Source organism: Bremia lactucae, assembly GCF_004359215.1.
Source record: "Bremia lactucae strain SF5 chromosome Unknown BlacSF5_NotPlaced_69_SHOA01000026.1_149490bp, whole genome shotgun sequence".
NCBI classification, from domain to species: Eukaryota; Oomycota; class Peronosporomycetes; order Peronosporales; family Peronosporaceae; genus Bremia; species Bremia lactucae.
The window spans coordinates 1-24,887 of record NW_027152082.1 but is presented as its reverse complement, the minus strand read 5'-3'; the positions used below and the strand labels follow the sequence as shown (position 1 = coordinate 24,887).

The 24,887-nt window shown below is 49.3% G+C and overlaps 6 protein-coding genes across 6 annotated transcripts; all 6 read right to left on the bottom strand.

Moving 5' to 3' along the window:
* Positions 1–3,649: 3,649 nt before the first annotated feature.
* Positions 3,650–3,844, bottom strand: CCR75_003563 (uncharacterized protein; the record flags this gene model as incomplete). The annotated part of the gene is made up of 1 exon (XM_067961657.1): positions 3,650–3,844. The coding sequence occupies one exon, from the start codon at positions 3,842–3,844 to the stop codon at positions 3,650–3,652; it is 195 nt and encodes a 64-aa protein (XP_067818124.1).
* Positions 3,845–4,352: 508 nt separating this feature from the next.
* On the bottom strand, positions 4,353–4,796 carry CCR75_003564 (uncharacterized protein; the record flags this gene model as incomplete). The annotated part of the gene is given in 2 exon segments (XM_067961658.1): positions 4,353–4,631; positions 4,650–4,796. 2 exon segments carry the CDS (start codon positions 4,794–4,796, stop codon positions 4,353–4,355), a joined length of 426 nt encoding a protein of 141 aa, XP_067818127.1.
* An 11,789-nt stretch (positions 4,797–16,585) lies between these two features.
* On the bottom strand, positions 16,586–17,400 carry CCR75_003565 (uncharacterized protein; the record flags this gene model as incomplete). The annotated part of the gene is given in 2 exon segments (XM_067961659.1): positions 16,586–17,101; positions 17,116–17,400. The coding sequence occupies 2 exon segments, from the start codon at positions 17,398–17,400 to the stop codon at positions 16,586–16,588; spliced, it is 801 nt and encodes a 266-aa protein (XP_067818126.1).
* A 39-nt stretch (positions 17,401–17,439) lies between these two features.
* Positions 17,440–18,153, bottom strand: CCR75_003566 (uncharacterized protein; the record flags this gene model as incomplete). Its single annotated transcript, XM_067961660.1, has 1 exon — positions 17,440–18,153. One exon carries the CDS (start codon positions 18,151–18,153, stop codon positions 17,440–17,442), a length of 714 nt encoding a protein of 237 aa, XP_067818128.1.
* Positions 18,154–22,188: 4,035 nt separating this feature from the next.
* CCR75_003567 (uncharacterized protein) lies at positions 22,189–22,404 on the bottom strand (the record flags this gene model as incomplete). Its single annotated transcript, XM_067961661.1, has 1 exon — positions 22,189–22,404. The coding sequence occupies one exon, from the start codon at positions 22,402–22,404 to the stop codon at positions 22,189–22,191; it is 216 nt and encodes a 71-aa protein (XP_067817936.1).
* Positions 22,405–22,935: 531 nt separating this feature from the next.
* On the bottom strand, positions 22,936–23,963 carry CCR75_003568 (uncharacterized protein; the record flags this gene model as incomplete). Its single annotated transcript, XM_067961662.1, has 2 exons — positions 22,936–23,856; positions 23,895–23,963. 2 exons carry the CDS (start codon positions 23,961–23,963, stop codon positions 22,936–22,938), a joined length of 990 nt encoding a protein of 329 aa, XP_067817927.1.
* Between the last annotated feature and the right edge of the window lie 924 nt (positions 23,964–24,887).

Below are 24,887 nucleotides of genomic sequence, written 5' to 3'. Positions count from 1 at the left end.
GGAGCATTATTACATTGAGTATGAGCACCCGGAGAGAGACACTGGTCGCACCCGAGTAGCCGTCGCGAGTCGACGGCGCACGTTCCGAATCCGGACGGCCCAATTTTCGTCGGCGTGTGCCCCTGTACCCACTTGATGACCGAGGTAGCGTATTGTTTCGCCATGGGGCAACACAGGTATTCCCTCATATTCCGGCAAAGCCACAGCCGTATTCAAAAAGATAATCTGACGTTTTTTTGGCTGCACAGTGAGCCCCGATAATCGACCGAAAGCTGCGACGATGTCGAGGACGCGTTAAAGACTACCCCCTTCTTGGAGAAATGCAGTGGAGTCATCGACAAACGCCGAAAAGGTGAGTCGCTCACCGTGTGTCCCGGGAACCTCGATCCCCTGAAGCTCGCGGTCCTGTATGATCGCTAACGACAGGACTTCCGCCGCCAGAATGAACAGTAATGGCGCCAAAGGGCATCCCTGCTGAATCCCCGTAGCGATTTCCCATGGTTGAGAAAGGGAGCCATTGACCAAAAATTTAGCTGTGGTAGACTCATGCAATTTACGCATCATGTGAAGGAAAGGACTTGCGAATCTATACTCTTCCAGGACTTGAAAGAGGAAATCCCGGGCCACCGTGTCGTATGCCTTTCGAAAATCCAGCAACAAAATTACTCGACTCCGTGTTGCTTCCAAGTCAGGTTCAGCCCGAGAAGTAGAGACTGCTTTTTGCGAGCATCATCATGATTGTTTTCATCATCTGTCGTCCCTGCACAAAACCCTGCTGGTTGTCCCCAATTGCCTTAAGAAGAATTGCTTGTAGCCGTGTTGCCATAAGATTTGCAAATATTTTGTAACCTAGTTGAAGAAGCGATATCGGCCGCTAATCCATAGCATCGACCGAGTCCCCCTATTTGCAAAGTGGAATAATGAGGCCTTCTAGAAACGAAGGCGGCGGATCCTTCCCATCCAGTAATTCGTTTTCGAGGAGTACCATCGCCGGCGCCAATATAACTTCAGTGTCGTTAGAGAAATCATTCTTAAGCCCATCAGGCCCCACCGCCTTGTGCCGATTCAGTCCTGATATTGCAGTGGCCACTTCGTCCATGCTCACAGGCTGAAGCAAGGAAGCATTTTCGATCGAAGACATTTTGCCAGCCTCCGGAATCGTGACGAATTCATCGAACGCCTGACGCATGCCCCACTGCGGTATAGTGTTGTGACTCCGGCCTAAATTTGCTGCCACTCCGTTGCAAACTTATCACCGACTGTGGCATGGCGCGAAAAGGCCGCCCCATGGTGTTGGTGAAGGTTGGTAATTGTTTGGTCTCGCTCCAATCAGAAACGCGCTTGAGATCCCATCGTAGTCGATCCGTCGTACGCTCAAGTCAGCGTTCCTCCTGAATCATACACTCCTCGCGAAGCGTTACTCGAAGGGCGTGTATGAGTTGCTGTCGACTTGTTAGACCTGCTCGCGTTTGCCGCTGAACCTTTTCCACATACCGTTTGCTTCGTTGTTTTGAACGCTTGCGCACCGTTTCATTGCAGCAATACACCGGAGAACCTGGTCATCCCATGTATGCGTTGATGGGTCCCGCCCCACATTTATCGATCCGCTCTGACAGCAGTGCCTGCTGAACCCACGCTGGGTTCTGGGAGGGAATAGGGTACTGGACAGGACGCACTCTTCGACTTTCGGGTGCATTTAACGCACCCCGCCCTAGAACAAGATACACCCGTTGATGGTCGGACTCGACGGCCGGCTCTGTCACCTCCACCCATTGCACCGTAGACGCCCACCCACGCGGAACATAAAACCGATCAATTCTGCTAGCCGTCGATTTGGTCCAGTATGTAAGAATTCCGTCGGTTCTGGTGGATCGTCGTCATCCATCGGGGCCGACAATGCACTGGCGTCTTCGAGCCCCATTAAAGTTAGCAAGTGGCCTAAACTGAGCACTTTCTGGACGTCCAGTGCGCTGGCGAACCAAGCGGTCAAGTTTGGGACTTTGTACTGAGTTAAAAATCGCCCGCAAGTATGGTATCTCGGCTTGGCCACGGCCATTCCACCAGGTGGGAAAAAATGTTTCTCTTTCGGCATGACGGTTTGGCGCATTAAGATACACCAGCAGGACATCTCCGATCTCAACCAGACGACCCAGTTTGTCCACAGTTCAGGATGCCATGGACGTGCCTCGGCTGCTCGACGTGGGTCGAGTAAAATTGCCACACACCCCGTTTTGTCTGTACCGACACTCCAGTATGATAGGGGAGACCCTGTAACATGCTGTGGTTGTCCCCACATGCGCTTCCAGTCGTCTTGCAACCGCGTAGCTGACTCCTCACTATTCACATGCGTTTCTTGTATGCAACGAACAATTGGCCGCTGGGCGGTTGGCATTCTCCGCCAGGCGCGAACCAACCGGCTCTTGATTCCTTCGTAAGTCCCCTCACATTCTGAGTTCTTACTCGGATAACCTTCTCCTGTCGAGAGCCTGCGGCTTTCCCGTCTGCTTGAGAGTTTCCGTCCCATTTGAGCTGATGGTACAAGCCGTATAGATCCCAATGAGACATATGTTGACTTGTCGCCAGGTACTGACTTCTCATATGGCTGCCCTTAGTACTGGGGTGGACTTTGAACACTCATCTGGGTGATAGAGTGTTCAAAGAACGTGTCGAGTAACGTCCAGTCGTCCTGGTTGACCATCTCCGTAAATGACGAGCGATATGCCGTCAGGGCTTTCAGACCCGCAAAATGACAGCGTAATTGGGATGCAATGCCAGTGTCTTTTGCGGCGTCCTCACCCGTGATGGACCAGATCTCGGCCTTTTATAGCAGCACACAGATGATGTGACGAGCTATTTTTCCCTCATAGGTTATATCACACCGTCGGAGAAGGTCGTCTCCGCCAAATCCACTGTTTTTTAACCTCCGCCAATCATCCGAACTATCGATGAGAGGTGCCAGTGAGGACCGGGCTATTTGGCGCGAAGTTCTTTCCTTCCAATCCTCAAGCCATCTTTTAGTAACCTGGTCAGACACCCGGTCTCGATACACGGCGAGACGATCATACATACATTCTTGGAACTATACCGCGGACCACCTTCATCGCTTAAAAACTCGCAGGGGTTAACTCTTATGAGGGAAGCGTCGTACCATAGTGAGAAGACGCCGCGGTTCCATTTGGGCCACCTTGTTCTAGTTAATGTTACTGGACCCCACCGTTGGGAACCCACTAAGTGCTGTCCTCGGCCACTCCGACTCAAGGTCTTGTCACATGTCCTGCCAGGACCTCAATCTTTCTATTTGTAATGCTGGACCGCCGCCGTCACGCAGACCGGCTGCTTAGCTCTCTGACCACGTTGAGTGACCAGTGTCGTTGACTGGTGACGAATTACTAGACTGGTATGACCACTATCCCCGGACTGCTCCACCAACGCCTGAACTGGATCGATACTTGAATACGTATACCCTGGCGATGGCAGTTCTGGTAGCAGTTATGGAGGAACGGTGTCTGCACTACCGTTCGCTAGGATACTCTGCCAATTTTTTGTGCTGAGATCAGGACCTTGCAACTGTTGGAGCTCCGTTTTACCAGCTCGAACGTCGTAAAGCGCCGCCCGCTCGGTCCCCCCAAGATTGCCATTGTACCATCACCTATACCGGAAGACGATATGCCAGTTGCAGCCGCTGAGTTTCCGCTGGGCTAGTCTGAAGAAGATTTGTCGTCATTAAGCGGAGCTGGGTGTCCGCAGAGCTGGCGGCAACCGTATTCACCAAGAACTCGAGAAGTGCGGGATACCGGGACCACCGGAGATTCAAGTGAATATCTTGGCGCAATGTGTACGTCATGTCACCGACTGCTTGTCTGGTAGACAGCTCGTTGATGTCACCCCTCAGCGAGGCCATCATCAGCCAAGACCCCAGAGTCGTGCGGACCAGGTAGCGTGCAGTGAACGTAGGCCGAATAGTGACGGTCTGTGTACCAGAGTATAAGAGTTAAATTTATTGGGTCCGCTCTTTTGGCTGTCGCTATCATCTCGACACATTCTGATATAGTCAAGATGAGCTGGTCCCCTGTCTCAATCACCTTGTTAGCCTAAGTCATCGAGCTTGGCCTATAAAGGCAGCAGTTCCATGGGTGGTGTATATCGCTTGGCTGCCCGATCCCGTAAACATCTCGTTGCAAAAAATTGGCAGCCATAAGAAGCATGGCGCTTCCTCTCAAGTTATAGTGACCGGTTAGCATTACCCTATTCGTGGCGCTGGCCGCGTATTCTTCCAGATACCATTAAAATTGTTTGGTAGACTCTTTAATGGACATTGTCATCTATCGTCGCCGTACATTTACCAGGATTTTTCAGTGCTCTGCATGGTCGAATTGATCCGTCATTTGTAGTTGACCTGTGTATTTAAATCCCTGTTTCACACACGTCGCAGCCCTATTCAGAATTGTCTCCGCTTGTGCTAGGTCGTCGTTGGCCAGTGCTTGTACCACCGCAAGCGCCAGACAATTCTCTGGCGCCGGCGTGGCAACGTGCCGCAACCGCAACACTTGTAGAATCGAATCTTCCGTAACTGATACCAATTCGGTCTCAGCGGGCATCTCCATAAGCTGCTCTTTTAGGCAGTCCGCTTCCTAAAGCAGGCTTCGTACTTCAGCACCTTCCTTTTGCTTTAAAGCTACCAATGGACCTAGGAGCCCGACGGGTAGTAATCGCTTTAATGATTCCATGACGGTTCGTACGACCTCGTCGAGACACCGTGACCCAGAGCGGTTTCGGAGCTGAGATGGGTACGCCATCTGGACTTGCCGAGAGGACCGGGTGAGATGCCGCCCGGCCGCTGATACGCGAGCTGACATCCTGGACACTTGTAGAAATGGTAGGAGCGAGACCTTTTTTCTGTCACGCGGACGTGCACCTCGGGTGGATTAACCGACGATTCTGCCACCCTATCTGCTTGGTTCTGTAGGCAGATCCGTTGAGTTGCCACAACCTTCATTTCCTCGAAGCTGTGAAATGGAACAGCGAGATCCTCAGGGGCCAATACTTCCCCTTCGAAAGCAATCACCCCCCCGAACACTGTAAATGTTTGGCAGAATAACCGTATCTTGATATGGGGTGGCCAAGAGACTCGCAACCAAGCACTGCAGCCGCCGCCCCACCTCATGATGCTTAAGAACTATGTAGATCCCATACCAGCCGATGCGCACGATGACGCGAAGAAACTCGGGGCAACCGTCCAACTGGACCGTTAAATTTTCATACCGTGGAGGTGCGAGAGTTGGATGTACACGCGTCCAAGTTCTCCAGCTCCACCTCAGTACTAATAAGTTCTGTGAAAAATGCAGTAAGCCGCCCGATGTCCATAAAACGTGTGTCGTTATACAGCGATACCACGTATTCTGATACAGTCGTTAGTCTGGTGACGTCGCATCCAATCTGCCGGTTCCATACTGACCCCGCGCTCGGAGCACGAGGATTTTAAAGCTGATACAAACGGCGTCTGAACGGGACTACCGTGCGCCGGAAATTTCTTCGTCGCAGTACGAATAAAGAAAATAATGGATTGACCGTTGACCCTTGTTGTAACTTATAATCTTGACTTGACTCAGCATCATATGAAGGTCCCCAAGGTTCACTTTAAATCCTTCTGCATCCAGCAATATGTCTTCCTTCAACGCTTAAGTATGCTGCCGGCTGGTTATGATAGTCCCAGCACCAACGAGAGAAAGGACAATTTGCCCTCCACCTGCATCTGAATTGTTATCTGGAACCACAAGCGGTCCATCGCAGTGAAAATTCTCTTGAGAAAATGCGGCAGACCCCGGCTGATGATGTGGCCCTCTACCAACCCCTGAATAACCTTCCACTCAACCTCCGTGCTAGTTCGGAGGCGCGGACCCGATCGGTCACGACCTGGGAATGCACATATTACCCTCAGCTGTTTGATTTCTTCCGCCGAATACTTGGATGGATTAACCATAAACATTTGGTAGTTTTCAGTCCGTAGGCCCGTGTCAGCAGATTGACCTGAGGACCGACGCCCATTGATGTAGCACAGGTTTCCTTGCCCACTTGACTTTGCTGGTTCTACTCTCGAAAATGGTCGATGAAGACCAGGAAGAGTTGTACAGATCCCGACATATTCCCCGGGCGTGCTTACACTATTCGGCATAAGCGCAGCCATCCACGACGCTGACTTCTTCAAAAAAATCCTAAGAGCTAATCCGACTCGGCCCCTTTCAACCTGGTGTACCGCTGCTTCGTCGTTGGTACTCGATCGAGTGGCATGTTTAGCGCCTCCAACTCAGCCGCAAACAAAGCTGCCACAGTGGCTTTCCGCGCCTCCCGTTGAACCGCCTCTGGAGCGGCTCAAAGTTCCGCCGTCACCGCCGCAAATATCTGCTCGTCACTCATTTTGCGGAGGTAGAACGATCACGGGCCCGCTAGGACCCGTCACTTCCACGTTCCGCTGCTCAGACAAAGCCCCCCCCCCACGCCTACACCGCCGCGGGCCAATCGCCTGGAGTTCAGACCCCTTGAGTCTGGCCTCCCCTTCTCGCTTGGTCCTGTCGTCTTTGGGCCGCTCACTTTGCAGACCTCTCCCCGTCCGCCCTATTACCCGCACTGGGAGGATTTTCTACCAACTCACGTGGATGAGCCCCTTGATCGCCGTCTATCCCGGTATTAAGAACACCTCCATAGATTTCGTTCAGTATCTGCGGGCTGCGGCTAGGAGACCCGTAGTCTTTGTCTCCGCGGTGCGGAGTCGAGTGTCCCGCCCCCTTCCCACTGCCCCCCCCCCCGGGGTCTGGAGGATACAGCTGTTGCGGAGCTGCCCTACCCCCTACCCATCCAGAGGCACCGTCCATCTCGCCTTGATCACCACCCGCCGCGGCTGGTGACGTGCTCGCTTTAATGGACTAACTAAGGCTAGCCCGGGTTCTCAGTCAAATCTCTGCTCCGGGCACGGCGATTTGAAGAGTAACCAGTTATAAAATCTACCTAGAGCGCAAGATCTTGTAACTTGTGCGACGAGACTGTCTTTACTTAATTTTTAAGGCGGAGGAGAGAATAATGGAAGCTGATGTTCACTCACCTTGTGCTTTATACATATAGATCTTGACGACGGCATACCGCCTTGAGTTTGGAGGAAAAGAGCTTTTCTTTCTCAACTTTATAGTCACGAATTCAACAAGTTGTTTCTTAAGTTCTTCAAAAGCTATTGTTGAGACGGGTGTACCCTTACATAAATATAATTTCCTACACGAGGAGCAGTAAATACTATTTCCTCTAAGAAGATATAAACAAAGAAAATACAAAATTACAATCCTAAAATAATTCTGACTTAATAGTTCAATATTACCAAATTTAGTAATATTGACGCAACAAGACAATATTTCTATTAATTGTTTGATTAAAGTCTAAATCAACCCCCTAATCGTTACAAGACACAATTAAGCGGGACGCAAGGACGCGCTATACAAAGCTAATAATATATTTATTAAATTTAGTGGATAGATGATCGTTACGCAGGAACTCAATATAATAAACCAGTTTCACTTTTTCTCTGTACTAAAGCCTTAGCATCGACCTCTAGTAGCTAAGACTTCTTAGCTATTTGTAACCTTCATTTGCACGTTAGTGTACGTGAAGTAATGGAGGAACCTTAAATTCACTGTTACCAGCGTAGGTTGGCTAGCACTGTTATCAGTCCTAGCAAAAGTGCCCTGTTACACCTAAAGCACTTCGTAGTCCGTTCAACGTCGTATCCAAAATGGACATATTGGATTAAGAAGGAGGGAGCTTTTAAGCCCATCAAGAAGGCTTCTACGCAATGCGTGAAACGTTCACTCATTTGAATGACCTTGCATAAAGAGTGGTCGAACGAATGAGTTCGACTGAAGGCGGGCCAGCCGTTGTTTGTTCGACAAAGAGACGAGCATCACGCGGCTATAGCCGAGTTCATAATCCATAAACTCGGCATGGCTCAATAAAAAGGAAATTTGCTTCACCCGCAAGCTCTCAACACGCGGAGGTGTTGAGAACAGGATGCTTAAAACCTGAAACCGAACTCGAAGAGCGAGGGTTTTCGCTCTCCACATACGAGAAGTCCATAGATTCTGGACCTCTGTTTTCTTGTCGTCTTATTAGACGATAGCCAGAGTGAACGATAGCCTGTTTCAGGCTGAAGTTCTCCTGATCCGATACAGAGATCGCTTTATGAAGCGCCTCTAATTTGAGCAGGTGCTTAGCTTTAGTCGCCGCGAAAGCGTCGGCCCGCTAGCAGCATATATATGCTGCTGTCGCAAACGAACAAAAGGCGGGCTACTACGTAGTGCCCCACGCCCAGTGCCTAGAAACACTAAAACAGCAATCGACATTTCACTTAAAGTAGCGGAGAACGCGGGTCCGAGCTGTTGCGAAATCGCAACCGCGAGGCGGATCGTAAAAAAACGGTCGGGTTCAGTAGGTGCAAAGCGATCTACCAATCCAGCAATCTCAAAAGAATTTGCAAGTCTTTTGAGGAAAGGTGCTCCTCACTCACAAACATAGTACTGGATCTGGATGACAAATTTGATGTCATCCTTGGATACCATGGCTCAGAAAGAACGAGCCCTGCAAAAACTGGCAGCATCAAGCCGTTACGGTGCCTGCGTCACATTCATCAGGTGACCATCTGATGACCGTCTTAGAGCGTGCATAAGCGTGTGGATGTCCGACGAGTGAGTGCAATAGCCTCACTTATGGTTCGTCGTTTGCACGACTCCGTGTGACAACCCATCACACTGTGGAGTTAGATTCCCGACGCCTGTCGCAAACACATGCAGCGTCGAAGGTCCATCATTGCGACGTCGACATATTGTGCACAAGCAGAGGCAGTGTTAAAGTTTGACTAATCGAGTTGGTTGAGTGGTGCGAAACTAGGATGCTTGCTTCGAAAGCAGCATAAAAAACGAGACGCTGTCCATAAGAGACAGCGCAAAAGTCCTTGATCGACTGGAGAGTTGATTGTAGAGGAGATCACTGTGGTTTTCAAACCATACGTCGAAGCAGTTGGAGAAGATACTTCCCAATTTAAACTTGAGGGAATAACCTCTCAATACTTTGAGGGGGCATCTTTTGCCAGTACTGACAACAGTACCACTGATAGGTGCCTCGATTCCTTAACGACATAATGTGCAGAGGAAGATTCTAAGTAGCTTGAAGTCGTAGCTACTAAGGGTTACTACTAAGGCTTTAATATAAGGAAAAATAAATACCGTATTAATAAATTAAGTTATTTTGTAAGGATCATCTATCTACTGGCTTTCGAATATTAATGACTAATTATCCAATGCGCCTCCGTTGCGCACCGTTTATCGTGTCTTGTATTGATTGGATGGGGCGATTTAAAATTAAATCAACTAATCAATTGAACGATTGTCTTCTTGTCTCAATATGACCAAATTTTGTAATTTGGAACATTTAGTCAAAATTAATAAACGATAATAGTTTTGTACTTCATTATTTATTTCCTCTTTTAGAAAACGATTTTTTTCCTATCATGGGGAATAGTATTTATTATTCCGATTAATGAAAATAATATTTAGGAAACGAGACACCCCATTACATCCCCCTATAAACAAAGTCACTATAGTAAATTTTGTAAAGTGACAGATAATACTATCATGTGTCTCTCTGTAAATTAGCACTCGTTGGTTTTAAATAAATTCCAACTTTTAATTGCGCATGGTAGCGAAATCCGTGCGCGTAGCCTGTGTAGGCGCAAAGCTGTCAGATACACGGCTCCAGGTAGCTGGTAGTGATGCAAATGTTTTAGTTGACGCTAATGCGTCTAGTGTGAGGAGTTCGTCACCTTCAGCTCCAACTAGCACGAGTCGGATTCATCACCGGACTCGTTTTCAATTGTTATGCCTCCGATTCACCCAATTTGCGTTTGTTAAGCCTACGGGCTCTAACGTGACAACCAAAGAGGTGATGACGAAATTGTTTAACTGCTCGTCGGACCCTTTTGGTGTGGAGTCATCTTGTGATGACTCCATAGACGATGATAGCTCTGGTGATGTCAGAATGCAACATCAGGAACGGAGTAGATCGTAAAGGTCAATTCATTAAGCATGCTACTGGTGGTGCTAGTATGCATCCAGGGACAGAGTGATCCTTTTGATCTCTCCGAGAGTAATGTAAGCGTGAACGTTAACATGAACCAACAGGAGGTGAACCGCAATCCGTTGCGGTTCGCTCCCGAAATAAACATTGGTTGCCCTCTTAGGGCAACATAACTCGTTGGTAAGGTATGAAAAACGACCGCTCGTAATTCAACTCATCCAGCCTTCACAAGTCTGGTGAGGACGAAACAGAACTCTTCATCAATCACTTTCCGGTATCGAGGCTTCACATGCAGCGGGCGAAGGATGTCACTCCTTAATTCCAAGTTTTGGAATCATTTGTACAGACTGTGCAAAGCCTAGGCTGCGACGCCTGACTTGACAAACTGAATGCTTTTCGTGACCTGTTCGAAAGACGGACTGTAGTCGGTGCACGCTACAAGCTTAACCGCGTGTCCAGAGAGGCAGGCTTGCCTTGCTTCTCGTGGTGGACTCATGCTGCTGTCTTGTCATGCCCCATGAGTCATACTCCCTTAAAAATTATTATTCGAGGACGCCCATCTCTTGCGAGATGCGCGAAGGGATTGAGAACCTCCAATCCTTTACGAGTTCGGGAAGCGCTCGTTCTGCAAAGGATCCTCTGAGTAAGAGGATGGGTCTTCTTGTCGTATTGTCGAACGAAACCTGGGACATCTATCATTAGTTGGGAACGAGGTTGCCATTTATTATGCCAGGGTGGATAAACCTCGCCAACGATCGAACCACCTTCACCTTGCGCTGGTTCAAGGAGCGTTCGACTAGAGAACGATTCTCACTACTCGAATCCGTCAAGGGATGTGGAGGAGCAGGAAAAACCGTGTTCTACTCATTCGTCGAACCCGAGTCATCACGTGACCAGGATCACGTCCATCGGCATTTATGGGTGGAGGTCGATCACGAAAGATCACATCGTCGCGATTTAGCGATGACGGTCGACGGTATTTCGTGTGAACAGTTGCATAACTGTGCGCAAGTTGCGGTTGATCAACTGGCAAATGAACGGACACATCAGTCCCTTCAAGACGGACTGGTGGCAGTTCGTCAATTTAGAAGGGTGTAGTCAAGCTTCTGGTTTGTGAGAGCCAGTCTCCGTCCTGGGGCCATCAGTCTTTAGCGGATGTCTTAGACCATGCCAGTTTATTCAGGAACTGGAAGAAGCCTCGTTTTGATGGCATGGGCAGAAACGCCCGACATAATGCGTAGGATGCGTACGCATCCTACGAGGCAGCTCGATCGTGCACGCATTGTCTTTGCGGTGCTGTTCACGAAACGGGCCGATGTACCTGAGCCGTAATTTAATTAGTGCCGCATTTGTCTCTACCTGTATAATAGATTTACCGTAGACAGTAGGATTACATCTTTAGCATTAGTTAATGGAATGTTTATTATTAAGTTTTGCCAGAGTCCCGGATTTGCCGGTCAATCGCATGAGCAATTGAATCCTGTACGAAACGGATCACTGCCTATGAAGCCTGCAGGAATTCTCCTGCTGACTCGATTTTGGTTTTGTTTTCAGTGCGCCCGGTGCGCACTGCGGAAATGTCATTGTCCTCTATCGTGAGTAATTTTGTTCGCACTAATATTGTTGTTATCGATGCTGAGTATTTCAGCATCGTCATCAAAGTCAGCTATAACCTGATCGCTATTATTGAGTATGTCCCCTTCAATGTTAATTGACTCAACATTGATATCCTTCGCATTGACCGTAGATTCAATGCAGGATGAGAAAGAGCTAGATTGTTCTTTGCTCGGGTGAGTACCTCTCCCACTTGAATAGGAGTCACTTTAAAACTAGGCGGGTATACGTGGTTGGCATCAGCCGTTCACGAAAAGTGGTGTATGCTTTGATGATGCATGCACCGAATTGCTGATGGCAAATCCTGCCATCGGCAAGAACTCGCTTCAACTCGTAAGTGAATAGACGATTCCGCGATGTATTTCTTCGAGGATAAGTCTGGCCATTTTTTCTGGATTGTCAAAAGTTGACATTTTTAACTGTGTTCCAAGTATCTATCTGAACACAAAATGCCGGAACCCCGCCTTGAACCAGGGGTCTCAACCTGAGACCAGCTCACGGGTTAATCCACGGAGTCGAAATATCGTGTCAACAAAGACATCAGCACAGCCTTTAGCTGTGATCGACTCCGGGACTGCAGCAAGATGTACGATTTAGCTGGAACGACAACAAACGCAACAATACCATTTTCTTGTGGGTGCCTTCGGGAATTCGAAGACGAATTTCATAAATACGGACTGCCAACACTCTGCCGGAACAGGCAGAGGTTTTAACGGAGTACAGAATCAAGCACTGGGCTTCAACCTTTGACAAACTTCGCAAGCACGTAAGAGCTTGCGAATGGATATAAACTGGGGTGGTCAGTAGAAATTTTGGTTATCGTGAGATAAATTTCTCATGTCCACGATAGCCACATATTGGTACTGATACAAGATGTGTAAACGCAGAATATTATGGGTGGGAATGCGAAATGAAATGTGTCGCCTGCAATACCTGTGTAATACAGTAATCATTGCGTGTTTTGTATTGATCTGTTTAGAATCGATACGATTATGACCATCCTTTTAAGAATTGTTGTGATGGATTTCTAAGGAAATTCATCAAAGCTTTTAGAGTCTTGCCTTCTTGATAGGCTCTTCTATCGTCAAGTAATGTTCATGTCAAAACACATATTGCTGCAGCGTTAGGCTCATGCTCACTTTTAATTTTTTCCACCACCGGCTCAAAAAAAACGTGCCGACACAAATAAGGGATCAGCGACGACGTTTAGTCGTCCTGGTTTTAATTCCACGGAGAATTTATGCTTCAAGAAAGGAAGGTAACTATCTCGCCATTTTTTTGCGATGAGTGAACTTTTTACGGCCGCATGGCTCGTATAAACACTGATCGGTCAATCTTTCAAGAGATTGACCTTAAATTTATCCAGTGTATATTTCATGGCAATGCGCTCCTCGTCATACACTGGGCAATTGCATTCAGCTGGTTATAGATGACGCGATTGATAGGAGACGACGCGCTTTGCACCGTCTGTGTCATATTACATTAACGCACAGCCGATTGCAAAATAGCTTGCGTCACAGACCGCATGAAATCATCTGCCTTGGTCCGCAATCGCCAAGATAGGCAATTGCATCAACCTTTGCTTGACACCCTCATAGTAATGCTGACAATCATCGCTCTATGACAACTTTACATTTCTTTAACGAAGAAGAAAGATGTACTGTCATTTCGGCACAACTTCGGGAGTGCTTATGTAAGTACGGGCCGCCAAGCCGAGAAACCTTCGAGGCTTCTTTAAATCGACTGGCACAGGTTACTCGGTGATCGCCTTGATCGCTTACGGATCAGGGCGTGCACCGTATTTACCGACATGCACTCAATAAGTGGTGTTTCGCTTGCAGCGAGTATACACTTCGTGAAGTTGGCATGCAACTTATGCTCACGCGTAAATGCACGAACCTTTCGGACGTGGGAACGATGCACTTCAACGTCCGACTTTTGACTCGTGGCTTTTATGAACGAAGGCGTCATCAAAATATCTCGGTTCGAAATCCCACACTATTGTTGACAGATTGGTTACACATCTTCGATGTTGCAGGGGCATTGAATATCCTCTTCACGCATAAGGATCTGATAGAATCCATCCATCAGTACTATTTGACATACCATCAATCATTACGTCATTTCGTGGTATCGGCGTTTAAGCCAGTACCGTTGCAGCGTTCAATTTATTGAGCACATGCACAATTCGCCACCCTCCTATTGCTTTATACGCACACAGACGGTCGGAGAGCTATGTATGAAGGTTGACTCCCTTACTTGGCCCGCTGCCAAGCATTCGGCAAAGAATTTGTCTATCGCTAAAACTTTTTCACGAGGCAATAACCATTGCTTCATGACACAGTATTTTTGAATCTGGAATCAGGTCAATTTTGTGTCGAGTGCCTTTATCGTTAGGCAACCTGCCTCGTACTTGTCATCTGTGACAATTATGCAGATCTGCTTGACTTTGCCACTGCGCAGATCACGCAAGAACCGTTTCGGTTCTAGCGTTCGCAATTGAGTTCTCTCCGAAGTAAACTTCGGAGGCGCTATAAGATCAAGTGTATAGGCGCCCCCACTTGATCCGTTGTTTACTAAGACATTTAACGTCTCAGTTTCCTCTTTGGAACATATTCCCAAAAATACTTGGGAACCTTTGACCACAGGTTTCTGGGGACTTTTTAACGCAGATTCTCGGCAAGCTTTTCCCTCAAGTTTTATTATGGGGAGTATCCTCTACAACTGCCTCTAGCTGTGGTTGCGCCACCGCAGCGAGATCCTCTATGATCAACTTTCCAGTCGATCTCGGACTTTCGCACTGTCTCTTATAGACAGGCGTTTCTAATTTTCTTGGATGTTAATTTTCAAGCAAGCATCCTTGTTTCGTACCACTCAACTTATTCGAGTGGTCGAACATCGACGCTGCCTGTGCTTGTGCACAGCCGTCGGGATCTAACTCTAAAATGTGATGGGTATTCACACTGAGGTCTAGTGCAGTCGTGCAAACGATCGAGCCACAAGTGAGTCCATCGCACTCACTTGTAGGACATCCACACGCTTGTGGACGCTCCAAGACGTATATCAGATGGCCATCTGATGAACGAGAGGCAGGCATCATCACGGCTTAATGCTGCCAATTTATGCATGGAGCAACTTTCGTCAAAAGGCTAAAGAATCTTTTGACGTTGCTGGATCAGTAGGGCGCTCCGCACCTACTGAACCGCACCGTTTTTTTTGCTGATCCACCTCGCCGTTGCGATTTCGCAACAGCGTCGAATCTGCGTCCTCCGCTGTTCCTAGCGGAGGGTCGATCGTTCGCTCAGTGTTCCTGGGCACTGGGCCTGGGGCACTGGGCGTGGGGCACTACACTCATAGGCGTAGTAACCCGTCTTTTGACAACGATTGCATTTTTGTAATCTTTGCTTGAAGAGCGAAGTTTCTCGCTCTCCACATACGAGAGGTCCAAAATTCTGGACCTCCGTTTTCATGTCGCCTCGGTAATCGATATGCACCCAAATGGACGAAAGCTTGTTTAAGGCTGAAGTCCTCCCATTCCGCATTGAGCTCGCTTGGTCGAGCGACTCGAGTATAAGTCGGAACAGGTGAGTCTTAACAGGACCGTCTTCAAGACCTTTACTAAACACAGTTGTCTGTGTTTGTTCATCAATTGGATGACTCACGATACAACTGACCAGGTATCGTGTATGTTGGGCATAAACGTGAAGGTCACGCTTGCCCTGCTTCAAATACAGGAGATCGACTCGAGCCCTGAATTTGGCACGTCGCGGCTCAAATGTTTGCCTGAGTCGGGTCTTAAAGACCTCATACGACTTAAAAAATAGTGGGTCGTGATGCTTGAGCCCTAAAGCCCAAGATTTGACACGTCCGGCTCAGTTGAACATGCCAATTCCACTTTAGTCGCATCATCATTGATGCGGCGAGCCTTAATGGCGTCGTCTAACTCGACGAACCATCTTAAAATGAAGTCGCCTTTGCCTGCCTTAAACTCAGAGATTTCGATCTATGCTCTTTCGGGTCGAAACGGAAGCGTTAGCCCGCTAGCAGTATGTAAATGCTGCTGTCTCAACAGTTCCAACTGTTAACATGAACTCGGCTATGGCCGGATATTGTTCATCTGTGTTCGGAGTGAACAGCATGGCGTCAACGGCTGACCCGCCTACGATAGAACTCACGCGTTCGATCGCTCTCCATTCAATGTCACTCAAATGAGTGAATCTTACATGCGTTACGTGATGGCCTTCTTGAGAAGATTGTAAGCTCCCTCTTTCTTCATCCAACATGTCCATGTTGGATGGAACGTGTGTAGACCGTCGAACGGACTACAAAGTGCTACCAGGTGTAACGGGGCACCCTTTGCTAGTACTGATAACAGTACTAGTCAATCAACACTGATTACAGTGAAGGTGGGCGCCTCGACTACTTTACGTACACGATGTGCAGAGGAAGGTTTTGAGTAGCTCCGAGGTCTTAGCTACTAAAGATTAATATTTAGACCTTAGAATAGGAAGAAAGTAATACTGTATTAAGACATTAAGTTTTAAAAAACGATCTTCGTTCTACTGGCTTAAATACATTAATAACTAAATATACAATGCGCCTCCTTGCGCGACGTTTAATCGTGTCTTGTAACGATTGGCGGTGATCCATTTAAACTTAAAGCAACCAATCAATAGATCTAATGTCTTATTGTTTCAATATTACCAAATTTGGTAATTTTGGAACTATTTAGTCAAAATAAAAAATACAATAATTTTGATCTCATGAGAAATAATATTTATGGAACGGGACACCCCATTACATCCACAGTCAGGGTTGTTATTATATATATAGAGAGGAACAGAAAGTTTATTACACGGTATTAATGTGAGCAAGACTTCTGGAATGTCCTAAGCCAGATTAGCAACGCCAGTGTCGAAATGCCCGGTGGTTGTACGTGGCTCGCCACTTGATGTGATGCTCTAGAAAGCACAATGATTTCACCTAGTAACTCAATACACTGCCATAGCCGGATGCCTTGCACCCTTGACGGTAGCGTTCTGCGCTCTCTCGCCGATAACGCTCGTAATTGCCGAAGTCCGTTAGAGAAAAACTCTTGGACACTACCCAGAAGTGAAAGTTGTTGCCGCTCGTGAACAACCCGATTGCGCTGTATCCAAAGAGTCGAGATACATACGGAACACAAGATCCACCATATGCGCTTCCACTGAACAATATACTCTGCCACAGTATTCCCAAAGGCCTGCTGCAGCCGTTGGAATAGTGTCCTAGACAGAGGCGGCGGTGTTCTTGCCATGCAGTACCCCGCGTACTGGATTACGTCATCCAGCCGCACGTCAAACTTAAACCATAAGGTCAGGACCGCCTGCCAGCATCCCTAGGCCACCGTACATGTCCACAAAATGTGCTCCAGTATCTCCTTGTGACCGCCACAGACGGACAGCCTCCTGCAACTGTTGTCAAGTTCCCTGCCCGGGAAGAATATAATTGAGCTGTTGGAGTATCAAACGGTAATAGACCCACACTTGATACTCCGTGATTGCATTTTGATGACCCCACCGCTGCTTCGGGGTTTGATAAAGGGCGCAGAGTGCTAGTCTCCCCTGTCTGCGCAGGTTTGTAATTTCTGGAGTAGACCTCCCAGAGCCGTGCCGAGCCCCACCTTCGCCTTGCCATACGGCTGGCGTTTAATGTGCCTTAATACATGCCGATTCGCTACGTTGGATGGGGCATCCCACGGAAAGCTGTGGATCGATGATGTGCCTCAACGACAAGCCCGAGAGCTCGTTGCGAGCTCCTGATGACGGCCACATCGTGCTCAAACGCCAGAGGTACTGAATGTGAGTCATCGACTGTCCAATTAATTCCGTTGGCCTCCTGCTTTAGCATGATTCCCCGTGAAGAAATATCCAGCGCTGTACCTTCCACCCCTCGGACAACTCCAGGCTCTACCAGCACCCAGTTGTAAGATAGCCGGATGTCCGGGGGGTGTCGTAAAGCCACCGTGTGGATTACCTCGAATGTCCGTCCCATAGGCAATGAAGGACTCTCCAAATGAATTGCTAAGGCACAGCGCCCGCGTTTGCGGTTCGTGTGGTGCTTGTCCGCTCCCTCAGCCAACGGGACGTGACAAACGTATGTTGTCGGACCGGTTCGCTCCATCGCAAGTTCTTCCAGTGCGCACTGCCTGATGCGGTCGTATTTCTTGCTCATCAGCCAATGACCTATGCCATCGCATAGCCATGGGTTGTCTGCCCACGAATATGTTGGCCAATACCGTCTGGTCACGGGCGCTATCTCCCATGTAACTGCCGGTAACAGCTCCGCTAACCAAATCGTTAGCCGGCCTCCGTCCCTCCAGCACGTGGTCTGCGAGATGAGCCGTTGCATATGGTGACCACGCCGATCCTGTAAGGCTTCATGCTCCATTTCCGACGGCCGAAGCCAAGCACAAATATCAACCCGGAACGATTCACCACGTATCTTGCTCCGTTGACTGCGGGGATGAAGAGGGTTCAGTGGTGTTATCGCGATAGTGGCGTCGTCCCGAGCCTCCCGAAACGTCCATAATTCCACGCCCCGACGTATCTGTCGCGCCTCTGTGTAAGCCAAAGAAGAGCGTGTTTCATCCGTTGCGATTTTACAGCCACTGCTGTCGACACCAAGCCGACCCCACCGGCCGCTCGCGGTGTGTACAAAATGCCCGGGTTAACTTTATGACGACTGCGCTCTGTTGAGGTTGCATGTTTCCACAAAAAGTGTTTGGAGCTCCTCCTCCGCCCATTGTGGCATATCAAAGGCCGCTGCTGTGAAGAGTTTTCCTGGGAGCATTATTACATTGAGTATGAGCACCCGGAGAGAGACACTGGTCGCACCCGAGTAGCCGTCGCGAGTCGACGGCGCACGTTCCGAATCCGGACGGCCCAATTTTCGTCGGCGTGTGCCCCTGTACCCACTTGATGACCGAGGTAGCGTATTGTTTCGCCATGGGGCAACACAGGTATTCCCTCATATTCCGGCAAAGCCACAGCCGTATTCAAAAAGATAATCTGACGTTTTTTTGGCTGCACAGTGAGCCCCGATAATCGACCGAAAGCTGCGACGATGTCGAGGACGCGTTAAAGACTACCCCCTTCTTGGAGAAATGCAGTGGAGTCATCGACAAACGCCGAAAAGGTGAGTCGCTCACCGTGTGTCCCGGGAACCTCGATCCCCTGAAGCTCGCGGTCCTGTATGATCGCTAACGACAGGACTTCCGCCGCCAGAATGAACAGTAATGGCGCCAAAGGGCATCCCTGCTGAATCCCCGTAGCGATTTCCCATGGTTGAGAAAGGGAGCCATTGACCAAAAATTTAGCTGTGGTAGACTCATGCAATTTACGCATCATGTGAAGGAAAGGACTTGCGAATCTATACTCTTCCAGGACTTGAAAGAGGAAATCCCGGGCCACCGTGTCGTATGCCTTTCGAAAATCCAGCAACAAAATTACTCGACTCCGTGTTGCTTCCAAGTCAGGTTCAGCCCGAGAAGTAGAGACTGCTTTTTGCGAGCATCATCATGATTGTTTTCATCATCTGTCGTCCCTGCACAAAACCCTGCTGGTTGTCCCCAATTGCCTTAAGAAGAATTGCTTGTAGCCGTGTTGCCATAAGATTTGCAAATATTTTGTAACCTAGTTGAAGAAGCGATATCGGCCGCTAATCCATAGCATCGACCGAGTCCCCCTATTTGCAAAGTGGAATAATGAGGCCTTCTAGAAACGAAGGCGGCGGATCCTTCCCATCCAGTAATTCGTTTTCGAGGAGTACCATCGCCGGCGCCAATATAACTTCAGTGTCGTTAGAGAAATCATTCTTAAGCCCATCAGGCCCCACCGCCTTGTGCCGATTCAGTCCTGATATTGCAGTGGCCACTTCGTCCATGCTCACAGGCTGAAGCAAGGAAGCATTTTCGATCGAAGACATTTTGCCAGCCTCCGGAATCGTGACGAATTCATCGAACGCCTGACGCATGCCCCACTGCGGTATAGTGTTGTGACTCCGGCCTAAATTTGCTGCCACTCCGTTGCAAACTTATCACCGACTGTGGCATGGCGCGAAAAGGCCGCCCCATGGTGTTGGTGAAGGTTGGTAATTGTTTGGTCTCGCTCCAATCAGAAACGCGCTTGAGATCCCATCGTAGTCGATCCGTCGTACGCTCAAGTCAGCGCCCCTCCTGAATCATACACTCCTCGCGAAGCGTTACTCGAAGGGCGTGTATGAGTTGCTGTCGACTTGTTAGACCTGCTCGCGTTTGCCGCTGAACCTTTTCCACATACCGTTTGCTTCGTTGTTTTGAACGCTTGCGCACCGTTTCATTGCAGCAATACACCGGAGAACCTGGTCATCCCATGTATGCGTTGATGGGTCCCGCCCCACATTTATCGATCCGCTCTGACAGCAGTGCCTGCTGAACCCACGCTGGGTTCTGGGAGGGAATAGGGTACTGGACAGGACGCACTCTTCGACTTTCGGGTGCATTTAACGCACCCCGCCCTAGAACAAGATACACCCGTTGATGGTCGGACTCGACGGCCGGCTCTGTCACCTCCACCCATTGCACCGTAGACGCCCACCCACGCGGAACATAAAACCGATCAATTCTGCTAGCCGTCGATTTGGTCCAGTATGTAAGAATTCCGTCGGTTCTGGTGGATCGTCGTCATCCATCGGGGCCGACAATGCACTGGCGTCTTCGAGCCCCATTAAAGTTAGCAAGTGGCCTAAACTGAGCACTTTCTGGACGTCCAGTGCGCTGGCGAACCAAGCGGTCAAGTTGGGGACTTTGTACTGAGTTAAAAATCGCCCGCAAGTATGGTATCTCGGCTTGGCCACGGCCATTCCACCAGGTGGGAAAAAATGTTTCTCTTTCGGCATGACGGTTTGGCGCATAAAGATACACCAGCAGGACATCTCCGATCTCAACCAGACGACCCAGTTTGTCCACAGTTCAGGATGCCATGGACGTGCCTCGGCTGCTCGACGTGGGTCGAGTAAAATTGCCACACACCCCGTTTTGTCTGTACCGACACTCCAGTATGATAGGGGAGACCCTGTAACATGCTGTGGTTGTCCCCACATGCGCTTCCAGTCGTCTTGCAACCGCGTAGCTGACTCCTCACTATTCACATGCGTTTCTTGTATGCAACGAACAATTGGCCGCTGGGCGGTTGGCATTCTCCGCCAGGCGCGAACCAACCGGCTCTTGATTCCTTCGTAAGTCCCCTCACATTCTGAGTTCTTACTCGGATAACCTTCTCCTGTCGAGAGCCTGCGGCTTTCCCGTCTGCTTGAGAGTTTCCGTCCCATTTGAGCTGATGGTACAAGCCGTATAGATCCCAATGAGACATATGTTGACTTGTCGCCAGGTACTGACTTCTCATATGGCTGCCCTTAGTACTGGGGTGGACTTTGAACACTCATCTGGGTGATAGAGTGTTCAAAGAACGTGTCGAGTAACGTCCAGTCGTCCTGGTTGACCATCTCCGTAAATGACGAGCGATATGCCGTCAGGGCTTTCAGACCCGCAAAATGACAGCGTAATTGGGATGCAATGCCAGTGTCTTTTGCGGCGTCCTCACCCGTGATGGACCAGATCTCGGCCTTTTATAGCAGCACACAGATGATGTGACGAGCTATTTTTCCCTCATAGGTTATATCACACCGTCGGAGAAGGTCGTCTCCGCCAAATCCACTGTTTTTTAACCTCCGCCAATCATCCGAACTATCGATGAGAGGTGCCAGTGAGGACCGGGCTATTTGGCGCGAAGTTCTTTCCTTCCAATCCTCAAGCCATCTTTTAGTAACCTGGTCAGACACCCGGTCTCGATACACGGCGAGACGATCATACATACATTCTTGGAACTATACCGCGGACCACCTTCATCGCTTAAAAACTCGCAGGGGTTAACTCTTATGAGGGAAGCGTCGTACCATAGTGAGAAGACGCCGCGGTTCCATTTGGGCCACCTTGTTCTAGTTAATGTTACTGGACCCCACCGTTGGGAACCCACTAAGTGCTGTCCTCGGCCACTCCGACTCAAGGTCTTGCCACATGTCCTGCCAGGACCTCGATCCTTCTATTTGAATTGTGCTGGACCGCCCGCCGTCACGCAGCACCGGCTGTTTAGCTCTCTGACCACGTTGAGTGACCAGTGTCGTAGACTGGTGGCAAATTATTAGACTGGTATGGCCACTATCCCCGTACTGCTCCACCAACGCCTGAACTGGATCGATCCTTGAATACGTATACCCCGGCGATGGCAGTTCTGGTAGCAATTGTGGAGGAACGGTATCTGCACTACCGTCCGCTAGGATACTCTTCCAAATTTTAGTGCTGGGATCAGGACCTTGCAACTGTTGGAGCTCCCTGTTACCAACTCGAACGTCGTAAAGCGCCGCCCGCTCGGCCGCCCAAGATTGCCATTATATCATCACCGTATCGGGGATACGATAGTCCAGTTGCAGCCGCTGAGTTTCCGCCGGGCTGGTCTGCAGAAGATTTGTCGTCATTAAGCGGAGCTGGGTGCCCGCAGAGCTGGCGGCCACCATATTCACCAGGAATTCGAGAAGTGCGGGATACCGGGACGACGCCGAGCAACGGAGAATCAACTGAATATCTTGGCGCAATGTGCACATCATGTCACCGACTGCTAGTCTGGTCGACAGCTCGTTGATGTCACCCCCCAGCAAGGCCGAATTGGAGCACCAACCACCCCTGCCAGATTATCGTCTTCATCTCCTCATCACTGATCTCATCTTGCGAAACATCCATATCCTCACCGCTGCCATCTTCAGGCAAAACTTCAGAGTCGTGCGGACCAGGAAGCGTGCAGTGAAAGAAGGCCAAGTAGTGACGGTCTGTTTAGCGGAGTATAAGAGGGATATTTATTGGGTCCGCTCTATTGGCTGTCGCTATCATCTCGACACATTCTGATACAGTCAAGATGAGCAGCTCCCCTGTCTTAATCACCTTGTTAGCCTTAGTCATCGAGCTTGGCCTATATAGGCAGCAGTTCATGGGTGGTGAATATCGCTTGGCTGTCCGATCTCGTAAACATCTCGTTGCAAAACATTGGCTGCCGTAAGAAGCATGGTGCTTCCTCCCCAGTTATATTGACCGGTTGGCATTACCCTATTCGTGGCGCTGGCCGCGTATTCTTCCAGATACCATTAATTTTTTTTGGTAGACTCTTTAATGGACGTTGCCATCCATCCTTGCCGTACATTTACCAGGGTTTTCAGCCGCTCCGCATGGTCAAATTGATCCGTCATGTCTAATGGACCTGTGTATTTAAATTCCCGTTTCACACACGGCGCAGCCCTATTCAGAATCGTCTCCACTTGCGCTAGGTCGTCGTTGGCCAGTTCTTGTACCACCGCAAGCGCCAGACAATTCCCTGGCGCCGGCGTGGCGACGTGCCGCAACCGCAACACTTGTTGAATCGAATATTCCGTAACTGATGCCAATTCGGTCTCAGCGGGCATATCCATAAGTTGCTCTTTTAGGCTGTCCGCTTCCTGAAGTATGCTTCGTGCTTCAGCACGTTCCTTTGGCTTCAAAGCTACCAATTGCGGCGTACTCGGCACTTGTGGTGGTAGACTTTGAAGATTGCGTAGTTGCACCTCAGGACTATAAACAGGCGCAGATAATGGTTCCACTTCTTGCGCGGCAAACCTCTCCTCATCGCTCCGCGGAGTAATGTTCGCCATACCCGTCCTTCCTGTATCACACAACTCCTCATCAGGATCTGCGAGGGCTGCGAACTGGGTGGACCCAGTAGCCCGACGGGTAGTAATCGCTTTAACAGTTCCACGACGGTTCGTACGACATCGTCGAGACACCGTGACCCAGAGCGGTTTCAGAGCTGGGATGGGTACGCCATCTGGACTCGCCGAGAGCACCGGGTGAGTTACCGCCCCGCCGCTGATACGTGAGCTGACATCCTGGACACGTGTAGAAATGGTAGGAGCGAGACCTTTTTCTGTCACGCGGACGTGCACCTCGGGAGGATTAACCGACGATTCTGCTACCCTATCCGCTTGGTTCTGTAGGCAGATCCGTTGAGTGCCACATCTTTCATTTCTTCGAAGCTGTGAAATGGAACAGCGAGATCCTCAAGGGGCAATACCTCCCCTTCGGATGCAAGCACACACCCCGACACCCCAAACCCTGTAATTTCTCGGTGAAATAACCACATCTTGATATGAGATGGCCAAGAGACCCGCACCCCAAGCGCGGGACCGTTAATTTTTATACCGTGGAGGTGCGAGAGTTGAGTGTACACGCGTCCAAGTTCTCCAGCTTCACCTTAGCACTAATATGTTCTGTGAAAAATGCAGTAAGCCGCCCGATGTTCATAAAACGTGTGACGTTATACAGCAATACGACGTATTCTGTTACAGTCGTTAGTCTGGTGCCGTCGCATCTAATCTGTCGGTTCCATACTGACCCCGCGTTCGGAGCATGAGGATTTTGAAGCTGATACAAACGGCGTCTGAACGGGACTACCGTGCGCTGGAATTTCTTCGCCGCAGTACGGGTAAAGAAAAATAAATGGATTGACCGTTGACCCTTCTTGTAACTTATAGTCTTGACTTGACTCAGCATCATATGAAGGTCCCCTAGGTTCACTTTTAATCCTTCTGCAGCCAGCAATATGTCTTCCTTCAACGCTTGAGTATGCTGTCGGTTGGTTGTGATAGTCCGAGCACCAATGAGAGAAAAGGACAATTCGCCCTCAACTTGCATCTGAATTGATGTCTGGAACCGCAAGCGGTCCTTCGCAGTGAAAATTTTCTTGGAAAATATGGCAGACCCCGGCTGACGATGTGGCCCTCTGCCAACCCCTGAATAACCTTCCACTCATCTCCGGTGCCAGTTCGGGGGCGCGGATTCGATCTGTCACGACCTGGGGATGCACATACTACCCTCAGCCGTTCGATTTCTTCCGCCGAATACTTGGATGGATTAAACATAAACATTTGGTCGTTTTCAGTCCGTGGGCCCATGTCAGCAGATTGACCTGAGGACCGACTGCCCGTTACTTTTGCTGCCCATTGATTTAGCACAGGTTTCCTTGCCCACTTGACTTTGCTAATCCTACTCTCGAAAATGGTCGATA